The sequence below is a fragment of the Sciurus carolinensis genome, chromosome 10 (assembly GCF_902686445.1).
Source record: "Sciurus carolinensis chromosome 10, mSciCar1.2, whole genome shotgun sequence".
Taxonomy (NCBI): domain Eukaryota; kingdom Metazoa; phylum Chordata; class Mammalia; order Rodentia; family Sciuridae; genus Sciurus; species Sciurus carolinensis.
In genome coordinates, this window is record NC_062222.1 from 140640320 (window position 1) to 140658292 (window position 17973).

At 56.8% G+C, this 17973-nt stretch overlaps 1 protein-coding gene across 5 annotated transcripts in view; it reads right to left on the reverse strand.

The window, feature by feature from the left end:
• The window catches only part of Pcgf3 (polycomb group ring finger 3), a 34534-nt gene extending 17994 nt beyond the window's left edge, over positions 1–16540 (reverse strand). The window contains exons 1-7 of one of the 5 annotated variants that reach the window (XM_047566413.1): positions 16342–16540; positions 6029–6168; positions 5763–5801; positions 5332–5466; positions 4672–4789; positions 3704–3800; positions 1526–1581 (exon numbers count right to left, since the gene is read on the reverse strand). In XM_047566413.1, the coding sequence (XP_047422369.1) occupies positions 1526–1581; positions 3704–3800; positions 4672–4780 (262 nt within the window). In that variant the 5' untranslated portion in view covers positions 4781–4789; positions 5332–5466; positions 5763–5801; positions 6029–6168; positions 16342–16540. Of the gene's footprint in view, positions 1–1525; positions 1582–3703; positions 3801–4671; positions 4790–5331; positions 5470–5762; positions 5802–6028; positions 6169–16341 lie in introns of all 5 variants that reach the window. The other 4 variants (XM_047566411.1, XM_047566414.1, XM_047566410.1 and 1 more) reach the window with 4 other exon arrangements.
• Between the last annotated feature and the right edge of the window lie 1433 nt (positions 16541–17973).

Here is a 17973-nt window from a genome sequence, read left to right on the forward strand (position 1 = left end):
CACTGCTGCATCCTCCTGGGCACCAGGCCCCACCTCCTGGAGACTCTGGCCTGAGAACCAGGCCTAGGATATTGGCACAGCTGAAGAAGCCGGATGACCTCAGCTCACCCCCACTGAGAACGCGTGAGCTGCCGCGTCAAGGCAGACTCACCCAAGGACTGCCTCGCCCAAAAAAGCTCGAGAAGGACACCTGCCCACAGGAAGTGCACAGGCTGAAGATGCTCAGGGTCCTGCTGGCAGAAGGGCTGAGCCCAGACGTGCGAGTCTCCTGCTCAGGACATGAAGCTCAGAACCTGGCTCTCCAACTCCGGCTTCTCCAACTTCCAAGTGGGGCCAATGGTGGCCACGGGATGGGGCTTGGTGTGGTGCGGGAGACGCAGTGCCCAGGAGCGAGCAGGCACTCAGGTCATCTGGGCTCCCACACCACCACTCTCCTCTAGGCAGCAGCCCAGAAACAGCCATGCAGAGGCACCCAGCCCCTGGCACCAGCCTGAGGACGCAGATGTATGCCCAGCCACGGTGAGAATCCTGGGCAACCCCAACACATCCTGCCTTGGAAGCACTGGCCACCAAGGCCACCAGGGTTGTCACGGGGACCCTGGCCCAATGTGAGATGCCTGCTGGCCACAGAAGAGACCCAGCTTCAAAAGGACAGTAATGGCAAAGCACAGATGGCAGGGGTGGTGGAGAGTTAGGAAAGAGGACGGACTCGGGGTCTGTCCTGCCTGCCCTATGAACAGCATTTCAGGGAACCTGAGCAGCAGTGTGTCTCTGTCAACACCTTCCAGCCAGGAGAAGAAGGGAACAGCAGGACCAGTACAGCATCACCACTGCCTGCCAGAAACCAAGAACATGGTGGACCCGTCACCTCCAGGGCCAGAAAGGAACTGCTCAGGTGGAGCCAGAGCCACCAGCCAGAACTGGACCCAGTGTCAGTTCCACCAACCCCAGGAGGCAGGTCCCCTGCAAGTCCAGACATGGGGACACCCCAGGGATGAGCAGTGCAAAGGGACCCCAGGAGGCGGCGGGTCAGTCCCAAGCACAGGCCCTATGTGCATCCTGCCAGAAACAACCGGAAACAAACACAAGCCAAAAGGCGGCACATTCATAGGACAACCACACTACACGAGTGGCATTTGGCAGGAAGCAATCCCCATGCCTTTCCCAGCGGTCACGTGGGCATTGGGCTACGCGATTTGAAGGGCCACAAGCTCAATACCAGGGATGAACTGCAAGGTGGGGCAGGTGGCACAGGAGCCCACTGGAGCTGCTGGCACACAGCTCCTAGCGAGCTTGCTTAGAAACAGCTCAAATGCTGTTGCAAACACATCCTGAGATCTTGGCATCTGACTTGGAGGTGTTTTCGCATTTCCCAGGATTGACAGTCCACATGCCCCAGAAAGCGAATGCAGAGTCCAGCAGGAGTCAGGAGCAAGGGACACAAGTGGGACACCACCTCATTCTGTGCACCTGCCCCTCATCCAGAGGCCAAGCCCCCAACCTGGTCGCAGTGCAGGAGACTTACCTTCCTGGAGGCCTGGCACCAACTTGTAAACGATGTCCTGCATGGTCCTGTCATGGCTGCAGAGAGAGCAGAGTGGGGTCAAGGGGATGCTACCTCTGGCTCTCCCACGGTCCATGTGGTCAGCATGGAGGTTTTGGTGGGTTTTCCTTCAGTTTGCACATGAAAGTGTCTGTGCTACCAAAAGTTCTCAACAACCTGGACAGGGCAGCATTCAGTTTGGGTCCAGCTGCTCATGAGCATCTCAAGCAATGATGGTAGATGAGAAGGTCACCCAGGAATAACGCCTGTCTACTGGACCTGGGGCAACTCACAGGGCAGCTCTGCCCACCCATACCTGCTCCTGCCCTCCCGCCTGGGGCCCCAGCTCCATGAGGTCAGGACTGTCGTCTGTCTGATCTACTTGGAAGGTTTCTGGTGTGGAAGAAAAGAGCATCTCAAACATGGTTCCTACTCCTGTTTGCTATTTTTTAAACAGAAACTCTATGTTCAAAAAATTGTTGTCTTTTTCAGGTCAAAAACTGTCAGAGAATTGTTAGTTTTCAAATCAATTTTAATTTCCAAACATGATTTCCATAAAAACAAAGTCCTTATATACCAAATTAGTGGTATATAGACGACTGACAAATTATTACTTTCATGAAATTCACAGAAACCCAGTCCTCCAGAGCCAGCTGCATTGCTGTTCAAGAGGACGTGGTGAGCCCACAAGCAGGACGGAGGGTGGAGGACTGCAGGCTCCCAGGCCCTCCTCGCCCCACGAGCTGAGCAGGACACTGGTGTTCAGCAGGCCTTCAGTACAGGCAATGCCACGGACACCTTCCGGCACAACCCTCTCCCACCACAGCGCATCCACCCAGGCACCCTGGGCCACGCTACCCGTCACCGAGCTCGACACCTGGGTCCCTCGCAGTGCCAGGCTTCACCCACCTGTTGGAAGTTGCAGGGACCTTTCCTCAGAGCAGGTGCCAAGCACATGGGGCAGGACGGCAGGGGGCTTCTCCCGTGGTAGCCCCTTGAGTGCAGCCCCTTCTCTGACAGGCGAGAGGTGCACCCTCTCCCCTGGCCACCACTCCACGGCCTCTGCAGGTGCTGGAGTCCAGCACCTGCCCAGGGTGTCTGCCAGCCCTGTCCACCCTAAGCCCTGGAACACAAATGCTGAGGCCGAGAAGACCTGGCCACACCCGGCCTCTGTGCGATGACGCCAGCTCCTGGGCCACCTGCCCAACCCTGCGGGGCTGGCTGGGCAGGTGAGGAGGGTGTGGAGGCTGCCATCAGGCTACGAGGACGGAGGAGCTGAGTGCGCAGAGGCCGGGGCCCTCCACAGGGGAGGGTTTCCACCCAGCTCACAGCCGGGAGAAGAGCTGGAGAGAGGGGCCAGGCCCCGCCCTCTGGACCCAAGCCCAAGCCCCCAAGGCCCCTGCCCGTCTCCTGCGCCTGGCCAGCCCCTGCCCCAGCCCCACGCTCACCTCTCCCTGTCAGCACGACAGCCCAGGTCTGTCCTCCAGGCAGTGTCCTGGAGGAGGGCAGCCAGCACCGGGGCTCTCGCACCTCCCTCGCGTTTGCGGGACTGTACCCCAGTCAGAAAGCAGACGCAGAGCCACCAGCGATCACCCCACAGAGGACCTCTCCCAGAGCAGAACGAGCAAAGCAAGGCACCACAGGAAGAGGAGCCCAGACCACCAGTGGACACCCAAAGGGCTGCGGGACCCTGCAGGGCTGCCCGCAGGCTGGCAGGTCTGAGGACTGGTACCTCCCCTGTGTTGCACACTGCACCACTTTACACAACACACACACAAACCCTTGTCTTCAAACTTCTCTTTGCTCCCTCAGGAGGCACGGGGGCACTGTTTCCTCCAGTGGCCCTCCAGATCTGAAACTCCACCTGGCCAGCCCCTCACCTCCTGGCCCCAGCCCAGCCCAGGGTCAAGTTATTTCCACAGAAAGGTGTCCCAAGGCTGACCTGCACTTCAAATCTAACTTTAGCTACTCGGTTAAAACTCGTGAAATCCCACGAGGCCTAGAGGCCTCTCCAGCAACCTAGGTGAATGCTGCTGGATGTCCCGCCCTGGCCACTACACGGCCTGACATCTGGGCGCCCGCGGAGTGGCGGCCTCTACAGGGATGTGCGGATGCCTGCAGCTCCTCACTCCCGCTCTACCCGGCACGGCATGCACTCACCCAATGTACTGCAGCGGGTGGCTCTGGTGGATCACAATCCTGCAGGTGGGGCAGGTGTTGTTCTCCTCCAGGTACTTCACCAGGCAGCTCCTGCAGACTGTCCACAGTGCACGCAGTGAAAAAGCAAGTCCTGTGCCCTGACACCCACGGGAGCCATGGAGGACACCCCCAACTCATTCGCAGGTGGACACGTCCTGCTCACATTACGACTCCTGAAAGAACAAACTGCCCCCTGGCCTCACTCTGCAGTGAGAAAGGGGAGCCCTGCAGGGGCAGCCCCACAGGCTGAGACAGGAGCTGTGAGGGCAGCAGGGCTGGCTGAGGCTGAGAGCTCCCCCAGCTGGCCAGGAAGACACGGCATTTTCTTTGTATGACCAAAATGACTGAGTTCAACTAAAATCACCTTGTTATGCCCACCAGCTTCTAATAAAATTCACTTTAAAATAAAATATCAAAATGGGTAAGTGTTTTCTAAAGGGAAGGGTGCAGGACAGGAAGTGGTCAGTGCTGAGCTTTGTGTTAGCAAAGTGCTCCTCAGCATACACCAGAGGCACACCGCCCACAGCAGAGCCAGCCTGCAGGAGCCAGAGAAACTCACACAAGTCCAAGGGTTGGAACAGGTAACCAGTCCCCAGGAGCAAACCAGCAGACTCCCACCCAAAAAGTGCAGGATTTCGTTTGGAAATGTAAAACAGGCCTCTGCCTTTGGAGGTGGAAGTAGCCACGCTGCAGGCAGTGATACACAAGGCAGTGGCCGTGCTCTGCGGTCCTAGGAAGTCCCACCCCAGGAACCCTGTGGCACTTGACTCTCCTGGAGTCGCTGCTCCTCTCCCGGCCTGCTGCCCTCACACATGAGCTGAAGCTTTGGTAAGACATAGCAAGTCCAAGAGGCACACAGGAGGAGTTGCCCAGCCCCCACTGTGGTCCCTGGAACCATCTGCAAGGCCTGGAGTTGCAGGTGGACTTACACGTGTGCAGACACTCGGTCACCGTGGTTGCATCAATGAGGTACCCGCTGCACAGGCGGCAGGTGATGTGGGCGTTTATGTCCCAGAGTTTAATCTTCCTGGTCAACATCTTTGGCTTCTGCAAGAGAAACGCATGACAACTTCCATCTAAACCACTCCAATGTGTTTCACCCACAGATTAGCTGCTTGGGCCAAGTCCACTTCCCAACTGGAGGGTCATCCTTGCCTCTCAGGTGGGCACAGGGCCAGGTCAGCCCTCCAGGTGGTGGCAGGTGGAGGACAGCCCCTGACTCTGGGAATCCACCACCAGCCACTGCGGTCCACCAAGGCCTGTGGCTACCAGGAAGACACCAGAGCCCCTGGGTGGGTAGGACTGGTGCCATCCTGCAGGCCCGACCCCACCCTGGCCTGGGGCACAGAAGCTGTGCCAGGCCCACAGCCTGCTCACATTCCCCACACAGCTCCCCGGGTGTCAGGAGAGGGGTGCAGTTCAACTCCCCAGCACACAGGAGACGGCTGGTGGCTTCCACGACACGTCCCACCCACAGCCCATGCTCCAGGCACACGCCCACCCTCTGACACGCGCGTGGCACAGTGTTGGGAGGCCATCCCTGACTGCTGTGCCCCTTCCACCAGGCACCTCCCCGCGGCGGGCCTCACCTCCTCTGGACGTGCGTGTCCCTCCTCCCGCGTGGCATGGAGGCTTCAGGCCACCGCGCGGATGAGCCGCTCCTTCCTGCCTCTGCACTCGGGCTCACTTGGGCACCTCCCTCTTGGCCTCTGCTCTGCTTCCATCTTCTAGCACAGAAACGGCACTGTCACCTCAGGTCACGTCCCTGACACTCCTGCATAAAGCCCTGCCCCTCAGTCCTCAGTGGACCAGGCAAATCCTGCAGCAACCGCGACAGAGTCCACTGGGAACATAAACCCGGAAGAAGGGCAAAGGCACTGGGTGCTGAGCTGCTGTCGCAGACACCACCGAAGAACTGCAGGTCTGCCTGTGGCCACGACACACTCGCCCGGCGTGACTCTGGGCACTGCCCATCGATTTACAGGCACGGGAGGAGGGAGGCCAGCTCAACGGCACTCACCTGAAAGTGAGGGCCCGGGGTCCTGCTACATCGTGAAGCCTGCGGAGAAGCAGAGACAGGCGTTACTGCGGGAGGACAAAAGCTCCAGCACAGGGCCCACCGCCAGCAGCTCTGAGCTTTGGGCAGTTAAACATGTCTGTTCATTTACTTGCTTAAAAAAAAAAAAAAATTGAGAATCAACACTGGTGAAGAAGGGGGCCTTACAATGGAGACAGCCCAGCATGCCCAGCCCAGACAAAGCCATGGGAAGCAGTGAGAGCAGAGACCTGGCTGGCGGGGACACGGAAGGGAGCTGGGGGCTCCGTCACACTGCTTTGGACCAAAGAAGGCAGGATGGGCGTCCGTGGATGTCCCCAAGGGAGGCAGTGGACTTCAGGGTGAGCTGGGCACGGATTCTGGGGAGGGACTGTGAACAGCAAGTTTTATCATTAGATCCATGTGACACCCGCACTGAGCACCGTGTCCTCTCCTGGTCAGACTTTCACCCACGAGAGGAAGTGCGTGAGGAAACGTGAGGAAAGGTCGGTCAGGCCTCCCCAGGGCAACTCTTGAGTGCCTGCCCAGGGCTCTGTCTGAGTGGGAGCAAGTGTCCCTGGAGAGGAGCCTAAGGGCTGCCTGGAGCCTAACTCCGGAGAATGCCAGGGCTCCGGACGACACGAGGTGTCTGAGAACAGGGCTCCGAAGGGCCAGTGCGCTTACACCCGTCTGCACCGTCTTCTCCTTCAGTTATTTCCATAACTGCCTTTGACCAGCAACCTCCAAGTTCCGTTAACTCCTCCAAGGAGGGGAGAGAAGAGAGACCGTCTTCCCAGCAAGCTAAGGCAGGACCAACAGGCCTGTACGCAGCTCTCAGAAGCTTGCGGCCAGGCTTGTCCTGTCCCCACCTGGTATGGCAGCCATTGACCACCTGAGGTTGCTGAGTCTCCAATGGTGGCTCTCGTGACAGAGGAGTTGAAGTGTAAAGTGTGTGTGACTTCAACAAGTTGTGGCCAGTGGCTCCTGTGTTGGGCAGCCACATACACAAACGCCCACTGCCCATGTCCTGACGAGGCCAGCAATAAAGAGTGAGCATGACCTGGGTGGGATACTGTGGAGAGGAAGCAGGCAAGGAGGGTGGGTGCCCGCAGACAGCCTGGTGAGTGGGCCCCACAGAGCCGCAGGGCAGGTACCTGTCAAGGATGGTGCTGTGCACAGGTGCAGGGTGACAGAAACCCAAGTCCCCTTGGACCTGGCAGATTCCTCAGAACAGACTCCTTAGGAAATTCCCAGAACTGAAACAAGCAGAGAAAACTGAAACTCTATTTTGCATACTGAGTAAGCAGCTGCAAAGTTTCCTTCAAAGAAGACTCCTGTCTGGAAGTCCCCAGGGGGACCTACAGGATAGCCAGGACACACTGTCCTCTCCAGAAACAAGGTAGGCATAGGGCAGGTTGGGCGGAGTGCTTGCCTGGCACACACAAGGCATGGGGTTCTATCCCCGGCATCACGGGAAACACAAAGACAGTACTTCCAAATCAGCTTGCAAGACTAGTAGTGTACACACCAAACCCTGCCAAGGTCAGGGCCAGAGGGAAAAGGACAAAATGTCACCCAACAGTACCAGCTGCCTCTGCCACCACTCTCCACCAGGTGGAGGGTACCCTGCACTACAGGGAGAACACCTGCTTAAGACAGGAGATAGGTCATACAATCTCCAACAGATGCACAAACCGCCCGACAAAATCAACACCTGCTGGTGATTTAAAGCATCCTTAAAACTCAGACAAGAAGAAAAAAGTCTCCAAGGGAGCCATTTAGGCTTGTGTGTGAACCCAGGGCAGCTGCACTCTGGGGTCCCCGGCAGAAGCAAGCAGCACACAGGGGTCCCATGCAGTGATCTCAGGCCTCTGGGACACAGAGTCAGGACTGTAGGCTGGTGGGCCCCGTGTGAGCGACCTCAATGCGAAGAGCAGCGTACAGCTTAAGAGGAGATGCAGACGTCACCACACACGGGCCTGCTGTGTGGGGCAGTCATGTGGGAGCAGACCTTCCACCTGAGACACTGGCAAGGCCCTCTTGACCTCAGAGATGGTGCAACAGAAAATAAGCAGTGGGCACGAAGGCCAGGGCCAACAGGACCGCCCTCACGGGGCCAAGTTCCCTGGACTGTCTAAGGCACAGGGGAGTGCCCAGACTGGCAGCAAACACGGTGGCCCCGCTCTGCAACGGTGACTCTGAGCTGGGCGAGCAGCAGCAAGCTCAGCCGTCAGCCCAGGCTCCCTCAGAGGCCACGGATGCGCTGAGGCCAGCTGGGATGCCACTTGACAGTGTCTGTTGGTGTGGGACACGAGGGCCACCATCAGGGCTGGGGAGCTGCAGTTTCAAGGGGCCAGACTTGCCTACACACAATGGTCCAAATGGGACAGTTCCCTGCTCCAGGCAACAGAAAGAGCCTCAGGAAAGGGAGACTTCAGATGAGCATGCTTGATACACTGAGCTCCATCCACACACTGCAAGTGCAGATTTAACCCTGGGAGAGCCAGGGACAGGCTGCCACAGCAGTGGACCTGGTGTCAGTTCAGGAGGTGGAAAGACATAGCCAGGGGGTCATGTGGCCTTCTTTCTGCAACCCCCACCCCCGCCAGCCCCCCGAGGCCCCTCCTAGATGCTCTGGCCTCTAGCAAGTCTGCCCAGTCTCAGCACCACCAACCTGCACAGTGGACATCCAGTGCCCTCGTGAGGCCCTCTGAGCACTGTGTTTGCCTGTGGCCCCACTGCACTCCACCCTGGGCAGGGCTGTGAGGGCAGATGTGAGTGTGGACGTGGACGACTATGAGGACAGCATGCTGCTGGGATGGCCAGGCACAACCCGGAGGCTCGTTCTGAGTCACAGAGAAGGCGGTGAGGACCTGTGAGCTCTGGGATGGGGAGGCTGGGAAGGAGTGGGCTGGTGCCTTGTTGAGCCCACAGAGGTCTTCCCGCCCTCACCTGCTGCAGGACAGGTGCAGTGTGGCGTGTCCTCGGGGAGGCTCGTGTGCTATGTCATGTCTGTTCCATGAATGTGGGACGGGAGCAAGGGACTGCATGCTTCTTGCAGGCAAATGAGGGCAGAGTTCCATCTGTGGCAGGCCTGGGCCCTGGGGTTCCCTCCTGCCCACGGCACACGGTCACTCAGCCTCTGCCTGAGCTACTTTTACATGCCCAGGTCTACTCAACGCCTGGTCATGGGGTCTTAATTTAGTTTCCAGATGTGCCAAAATTTAAATAAATATCTAAAGTTGAAAAGTTAAACTCTTCCTAAAACTCCTGGTTCTGCTCACATACTGGCAACCATGAGCCCCATGCCCAGCTGCACCTTCTGCAGTTAGGAAGATGGAAACAATCTTCAAAATCCACTTTGACGAGATGCTGTCATCACTGAAGCACGTGATGACAGCCTGCTTTCCTATAGGCCACAGAGCTTGTCCCGAGGGCCCCTATGGGGACCAAGCTGGCCCCCAAAACTCAGGCTGCACACAACAGGGTCATGGCAGTTACCAGACTGAAAGGTTTCTAACAAGAAACAAAACAAGTGTTGATCTTTCTCTTCTTCCTTTTTCTTTTAATGGTCCTGGGGACAGAACCCAAAGCCTCTCTACCCTTGAAATATACCAGCCCTTTTTATTTTTTTGAGACAGGGCCTTGCTCAGTTGCTGAGGCTGGCCTTGAGCTTGTAATCTTTCTGCCTCTGCCTCCTTAGTCACTGGGAGTACAGGCGTGGGCCTCAGCACCTGGCAAGTATAGACCCTTCTACAAAGTAAAGGAGCCAGTCAGACCTTCAGTTGCTCTGGCTGGTACCTCCCCAGCCTGTCTGAGGCAGGGGCTCCACATCCTGGGCCCTGAGACCCATCCACACAACCATCCAGTACCATCCAGCACAACTTTTTTTGGCGATGGAGGCTCCCTCTGGCTGACCATCCTGATGGCTGGGAATGACTGGCCCTTGACCTAGGGCTGACCGCATTAACAATACCAGCCCTGCTTCGGCCTCTCTTGTCAACCCAATCTCTGTTAGAACTCAGTGACCCAGGTATCTTGCAGATTTCTTTCCCCTGGCTAACAGATGGGACACGTCCTCAGACAGCTGAGGCCAGTGGTGGGCTCTGGGGCAGCCACTGGGACTTGGCTGGCAAGAGCTCTCTACACTGATTAAAATCTTTGCTGAATGAGAAGCGCAGGCTGAGCTGAACACAAGCCATGAGTACTGTGTGCTCTGTGCTGAAACTGTGCCCTCCCAGGGCCTAGAAATCAGTGTCTCCAGAGCACCTCTGGGCCCAGTCTCCAGGGACACCCTGGGCTCCAGGGCTGGGACAGCAGCTCCCATGTGACACGACACCTAGGCTGGTGCTGCAGAGGGAATACAGTGTGTCTGATCCCTGGGCCTCTTTCCTGAATGACTAGCCAGTCCTCTCCTTATAGCAAACTTTAGCCAGGAGGAGAGCCATCCTGAGAAAATACCAGCTGGTGGTAGACGTGGGCCCAGGAGAAACATACTATTAGAAATACTGCCTTCCTGGAGTGTTACTCCATATCCCACCTGAGTGCGGTCAGGAAGGGTGGACACCAACCAAGGCCAGGACCACCCTGAATGTGATCAGGAGGGATGGACACCAACCAAGGCCAGGACCTCCACAGTGTACACAGGAGGGGTGGACACCAAACAAGGCCAGGACCTCCACAGTGTACACAGGAGGGGTGGACACCAAACAAGGCCAGGACCTCCACAGTGTACACAGGAGGGGTGGACACCAACCAAGGCCAGGACCTCCACAGTGTACTCAGGAGGGGTGGACACCAACCAAGGCCAGGACCTTCCTACTGTGATCAGGAGGGATGGACACCAACCAAGGCCAGGACCTCCACAGTGTACTCAGGAGGGGTGGACACCAACCAAGGCCAGGACCTCCACAGTGTACTCAGGAGGGGTGGACACCAAACAAGGCCAGGACCTCCACAGTGTACACAGGAGGGGTGGACACCAACCAAGGCCAGGACCTCCACAGTGTACTCAGGAGGGGTGGACACCAACCAAGACCAGGACCTTCCTACTGTGATCAGGAGGGATGGACACCAACCAAGGCCAGGACCTCCACAGTGTACTCAGGAGGGGTGGACACCAACCAAGGCCAGGACCTTCACAGTGTACACAGAAGGGGTGGACACCAACCAAGGCCAGGACCTCCCTAGTGTGATCAGGAGGGGTGGACAACAAGCAAGGCCAGAGCCAACCAATCAGGTTAAGGGAAAACACTATGAAAAACCTTCTCAACACAACTGGGGAAAATGAAAATGACCTGGAAATGAACTTTTATATGGACGGCATGCCTGCTATCCTGGGTGCCGCAGTGGTACTATAGCTGTGTATGGGACCTCCTCAGATTCTATATTACCTGAGGGATGTGTCTGTAGCTGTCTGTAGCTGATCTCCCAAGATTCCATCAGCAAGCAGACACATAGAGCAAAAGATGAAGTGAATGTGGGCAAGCACAGAATCAGGTTTCTGAGTGAGGGTATCAAGGGTCCTGTCCCACCCTGAACTGCACAGCTTGTGAACAACAGAGATGTGCTTCTCCATGCCGGAAGCTGGAAATCCAGTCAGGGTGCCACAGGTTGGTGGCTACCTAAGGCTGCCTCCTCCAGACAGCTAGTGGAGGAGCTCTCTGGACAACCACGGGAAGGCCCTGGCAGCTCGGGAGGTGGAGCCTCCCAAAGGCTCATCCCACTGCTGTCAACTTGGGCTGGGATCTCAACATAGGGTTTAAGGAACACAAATGTCCACACCACAGGAGACCTTCCCTATAGCTTTTCTTCAGGGCTTTTTTCTTAACATTTGGATAAAAAGTTAAATAAAAGCCAGGTGTGGAGGTATACATCTGTAATCCCAGCAGCCTGGGAGGCTGAGGCAGGAGAATCGTGAGTTCAAAGCCAGCCTTAGCAACTTAGCGAGGCCAGAAGCAACTCAGTGAGACCCTGTCTATAAATAAAATATAAAAAAGGGTTGGGGGTGTGCCTCAGTGTAAGCCCCTCTGGGTTCAATCCCCGGTGCACCCAGCCAAAAAAGTATAATAAAGGCCCTTGAAATAAAAGGAGGCTCACCCTTCTCAGTTTTGCTTCCTAATGTAGGGATACCCCTCCCCTATTCCCACAGCAGGCAAATGGGTGTGATCAGGGAGGGTCCTGGTGACTTTGGAAAACATGGTGGTATGCCCAAGACCCACAGAACAGAGACAGAAGAGGCATCCACAGGATTAACCATGTGGTCACTGGATACCATCAGACCCTGCTAGGAACCAGAAGATGGAGCAGCTGACAAGACCCATGGGCACTGAGGCCTCTCATGAGACCCAGGGGCCCCTCAAGTCCTGCAGGACCCTCAGGCCCCATGGGTGGTGGGGTTTCGTGGCTACCTATGGACCCCTTTCCAGTTTTCACATGCCTCTTACTAAATATCTACCAAATCCAGCAAATATCAATGAATTTACCCAAAAAGAGCTCAATTAACCTCCATTTTCTACATTCACCTACATGTTAGTTTCTCTTGAAAACAGCAAGTAGGCCTAACCAGCACTCCTAGTGGTGGGTTCTGCTTGACTTGGGCAAGCATTCACCCCTGCCCTTCATTCTGTCCTGAAGTCCAGAGCTGTAAGAAGAGACATGGCAGATCAGAAAAAAGGGAGTTTTAGTTTACTTTTAAAGGTCTCATACTTTTTAAATGTCATGATAAACTACCCACTTGAAAAACTGAAGAAGAGCTCCAATTTTTGTTTTTTGTAATATATTTTTTAGTTGCAGGTGAACACAATACCTTTATTTTATTTTTATGTGCTGCTGAGGAGTGAACCCAGGGCCTCATGTGTGCTAGGCAAGCGCTCTACCACTGAGCTACAACCCCAGCCCTAGCTCCAATGTTTGAAGCACAATGAATTGTGCAGCATTTTTGCAACACTAGCAGCAAGCATCACAAGACACTAGGAAACTGTCCCTAAGCCTCAACATTTCACAGTAAAGGAAAACTACATTTCCAACTCTGAATATCAAACAAATATGCTGCAAATGAAAAATAAGTAGTGCCATTTAATAAACTAAAGAGCAACAGAAGAGATCCAAATGAACCTTGCTTTATAATTCAAACAACCCAAATAAACAATTCTAGTTAATGGCGAAGGAGCCTTCCTCACCTAGCAGTCCCATAATCCTGGGTAGAACCTCCCAGGACTAGAGATGGCAGGCAGGTGAAAGATGGCCACTGGGGCCCTAGTGTCCAGGGCAACCCTGAACAGGTGCCCACATGCAGTGCTGGGTCCAGGCTCCCCCTGGGCAGGCCTCGGCCAGGGGGCCCACAGAGGGACCCTGGAGCTCAATGTTCCCACAAGGGACAAACACCCCACCTTCAAGGATGCCACATCTCACACACTACCTTTCAGGGGACACACACACAAGTATACAAGGTCCAAAGTGACAGGAAAAGCTTTCTCCACGTTTAACATGGTAGAGACCAACACTTCTCACAAAGCTCTGTCTTACGGACCAGATCCCTGGCAGCAACACCACAGTGAGATGCTGGGAGGACCGAAACCCTTGCACCTGGGTGACCAAGGACCCCGCCACTCAGTACCTCACGATTCCTGAGGGCAAGGTGACACCTAGGGGCCTTTCCTGTCCATGACTCACCTCCTGTCATGTGCCAGATCCCAGGCCGAGTTGGGGCCCCCTTCCACCAACACAGTTCTTAACTTCAAGCATGGGCCACTTATGAAACCAGCTAAGTGCCAGGCTCACAAGCCTGCAGCAGAGTCCGCCAACCTTGCACCACCCTGGGGCCCTTCCCCTCAAGTCTGCATAGGGCCTCACTTCTCACTTCTAACAAAAGAACTCCACAAAGTGATGGGATGCCACTTCCAAGGCAGGCCGCAAAGCCAGTGGCTTCCTTCCTCCCCCGCTCCTCTCAGCTGCCTCTGAGAGGCCCACAAGAGGAGTTGGCCTCTTCTGTGAGCAGCATGGGAGGGGCCTGACGTGGGTGGCCCCCAGTGGAGTCACAGGGGAGGTGCCCAGCCAGCACCTGACTGCAGGCCTGTGGGTGCTGAGCCAGAGGACCTGGCGGGCTACCCTGGGTTCTTGACCCAGAGACTGCAGGATCTCAGCTGATTATTGGCACAGGGCACTAAGTTCTGGGGTAAGTTTTTGCACGATGACATAAAATATAATCACTCAGTACTACTACATCTTTAAAATACAAAAAGGAAAATGTAGGCAATGAACACTTACTCAGGTTTGCAAGTCTTTAACACTTCACAAGGCAAATTAAGTTTGAACCACAGTAAAAAGTGTCAAAAGAACAAGTCAGAAGTAAGCACCAAGGACAAAGTCCCAAATGCGGTTATGTTTGGCAGTGCACATTCTCATGCTGGATGTTCAGGGACAGTGTGGTTGATGTTCAGTGCTAAGGAACCTAAGGTGGGTTTCTCCTGAGTAACCAGAACTGACTGTAGCTCAAGATGAAAAACGGAACCGACCAGTTCAAGCATCTCTCTTAGGAGCCCAGAGTTCGAGACTCACACCTCACCCCCATTTGCCGCCTGACCTACAGGTGCACCTGACTTCCACTCATCTGCTTGGGCACCCACTCTTCAGTAACACACTGCTGCACCAGGTCTGCTTTGGGTGCTGGGCTGAGCCAGGTTCCTGGCCCTAGGCTTTCCATTCTCAGAGAACACACATGGAGACTGCCCTCTTCAAGTACAGCACATCACTAGCTCCTGGATACCTCTTGCAGCATAAAAGCTGCACCCCATTTTCCATGGCCACTTCCAAACGAAAGGAAAACTCCAACGTCTTCTAGGGAGAAGGCTGATTGGAAGGTTTCAGAGAAACAAAGACCCCTTTCCAATATCTGAGAATGCCCTCCTCTCCTGGAGTGGAAGAGGCCTCTACCCGCTCTCCCCTGCAGCCTCACCCTTCAGCTTTACTGCCAAAGCCATCTGCCCCAGCTTGCACCCTACCTCCGACCACTCCTGAAGCCCCCTGGACACTGAGACACTACTAGACTCAGGATGTACCTGTACCACCTTGAAAAGGGTTGGGGGAGGGATAAGAGGGGCCCTGGGGCCAAGACATGGGAAGGACAGCAGCACCCAAGGAGGGGCTGAGAGCAAGCAGGAGGCAGCCTTCCAAGTCTGGGGTACAGAGTACCCCTGGATGGGGAACTCCCCTGAAAACTTGAGTCTCAGACCCAGAAGGATGAGCCCTAGCCTGGCCTTGCATCTGCCTCCAGGTCCCTGCCCAGGCAGTACCTGCTGAAGGTCTGTGGGGCCAGTCCAAGAGTTCAGGATGTCAGGGTGCTCAAGGTCTAATGAAAAGAGGTTTTGAACCTACGGGGCCCAGGTGAGCAGGATCCCACATGCCTGTACCTGCACAGCAGGGAGCCAGGTGGTGAGCTGGACAGATTCAGGACACCTCTAAATCCCACTGAGGCACACCACTTCCAAACTAGTCTTGGGTCTACATGTTCAGTGCCCCAGGCCTCCCTGGGACCTGTCTTAAAGTTTTACTTCTTATCAGGGTCCTCCTTGAGATGACCCACTTCCTGGTCTAACCCCAGCACCCTAAGGAACAATCTGGAGTTCTGTTGGTCCCAAAGTCTGTCTGTGTCAGGAACTCTTCTCAAGTAAAGCCTCAGGGTCCTGGCTTCCTGGGATGAGAGGCCACCTCAGGGGGCCCAAAATGCTCACAGTCCTGCACCAGGGTTGTGGACTTCTGGGGCCAGTCCTAGTGCTACAGTCCTTCCAGTGGGCTTGTCCCAGAGCACTGACCTTCTTGTGGCCTTGTCCCGGGGTCCTGGCCCTCCTCTGTGACCTGTCTTGAGTTGGACCCTCCTCAGTTTTCCTGGCATTCTCTGGGTCCTGTCTGGTCCCAACATTAAGTCCTCCACAATGATCCTTCCCAGAGTTCCAACTGTCAGCTCCCCAGGACAGACTGTCCCTGGTGACCCATCCTGGCATCCCAGCCCTTTTCAGTGACCTGTCCTGGGGCTGAACTCTCCTGAATGACATGTTCTGGGATCCCAAAACTCCGTGGGTCTTCCCTAGTCCCAGGGACTGACCCTCCTCAGTGACTGGCCCTTCAGTGACTGGTAGGACTCGTGTGTGTTCTGGAGTCCTACCCACCTCTGGGTCCACCCTGGTCCAGGGTCTTGCCTTACTGGGGTCCACCCTGGCCCAAGGTCCTGCCTTCCCCGGATCCTGCCTGGTCTGGAATCTTGCTTTCCCCGGATTCTGCCTGGTCCAGGGTCCTGTCCTCCCTGGATCCTGCCCGGTCTGCCAGTCCAGCCTGGTCCAGGTCCAGCCCTCCGTGGGTCTAGTCGTCTGGGGGTCCTGCCCTCCCGGGTCCACCCTGGTCTGAGGTCCGGCCCTCCGGGGTCCCGGCCGCCTCCTGGCCCTGGGATCCCGCCTCCCCGGGCCGGCCGAGCGGCGCCGGGCTCGCAGCCCTCCGCCGGACACGGGCCGAGGCCGCGGCCTGAGGAGCGGGCGCGCGGGCCCAGGCCGGGCGGGGCGGGCTCACTGACCTGCGTCTCGGGCGGCGGGCGAGCGGGCGCACGCGGGGGCTCGCCGGGAGGGGGAGGGGGCGCCGCTCCCTCCGGGTCCCCCCCAGAGGAGGAGAAAAAAGCCGTCCGGAGTTTAAAACAAAGAGGCGGAAATGCCCGAGCCGAGCCGAGCGCCGGGTCGGGGGCGCCGCGCCTGGAGCATGCGCGGTATGCGGCTCAGCTCCCACCCCACGGCCGGGCGGGGGCGGGGCCCTGCAGGGGCGGGGCCCGGGCGGAGCCAGAGGGCGCAGGCGCGCGCGCCGGGAGGGCGTGTCCAGGGCGTGGCCACCGGGCAAGGGGCGGAGACCGTCGGGCGTGGCTGGACGGGGCGTGGGCGGGGCGTGGGCGGAGGGCACCTGGCGCGCAGCGAGGCGGCGTGCCGGAACTAGACCCTGGCCTGCAGGGCGGTGGCGCTGGGCGGGGCTCCTGGAGCCCGGGTTTCCTACTGCGGAAGCCTTCGCTTTCTTGCATTCCTGTCCTTCCTGGGAACGAGGCAGTTTCGCGGTATGCCGCCGACAGACACGGGCCCTGTCTCCGGTCTCCTGGACATGGAACGGCGGGGCTGACCTTACAGCTTGTCTGCTTGCCGACCTGTGCGCAGACCCGCCCTAGAACCGTGAGCGTGACCGAGAAGTTCACGCGCTCGTGGGGTCCACACTATAGTGGGAGGGGTAGCAAGAGGGAAAAGGAAATGTGGTGTTTTTAGGAGACAGAGTGACATACTGGAGTGGATTGCCGCAAGGGACTGGGGCAAGGAAAGTACTAGAGGAAGGGAGGTCAGCTAGAGTCTAGGGTAGTGGGGTGCGCGGCAGGGAGTCCCACGCATCCTGGTGTGCGGAGGACTCGCTAGGGCTCTTCTAACCACAGGGTTAGGGTTAGGGCTGGGGTTAGAGCGTTGGGAGCAGGGGCAGATGGTCTCAGGAGCAGAGGCAGAGTTGGTCTTGGGGGCGTGGGGGCACACGGGGCAGTGCTGGGCGTTGATTCCTGCGAGGCTCCTTAGCTTGTAACACCTGGAAATGATTGGTCAAAGGAGTGATCCCTAAGGTGACTACGTGAAGTCTGGAGTCCTGGAGCATCCCAGGGCTGAGCCACTGCCTGGGAGGGTCTGGCTTAGTCTGCTGCTGAGGGTGGGTGAGAATGCTTATGGGGGCCTTCAGAGGACTTGGCAGTAGTGTGGGTGCATCATTAGGGTGGACACTGGATTATGGCAGGTTTGAAAGTGCAGTTGTGGCTATAGATACATTTTAAGGCATTTTGTTGTAAAGGAAAGCAACAAAATGGGGCTCTGGCTGGGGGAGGTGAGGGCCAAAGACGACTGCTTTCTTTTTGGGTGTGAACTCGGGAGGCCTCAGGTGCTGTGGGGACAGCCAACTGGAAGGGCAAATTGACCATATTGCAGAAAAGGGAAGGCTGCATAGAGGTGGGGCCTGGATCCAGTTGTGGTAGCCTGCTTCTGAAGAGCAGGGTGCCCTTTGCTGTCCTGGGGCGGGGGCAGGCTTCTGATGCAGGGGTGTGGAAAGGTGGGGGGAGGCAGAGGTGTTGGTGTTGGGGGCAGCGCAGAGATACAAATGAGCAGGCCAGGAGCAGCCCTGGGCTGAGGGCAGAGTGACCCCA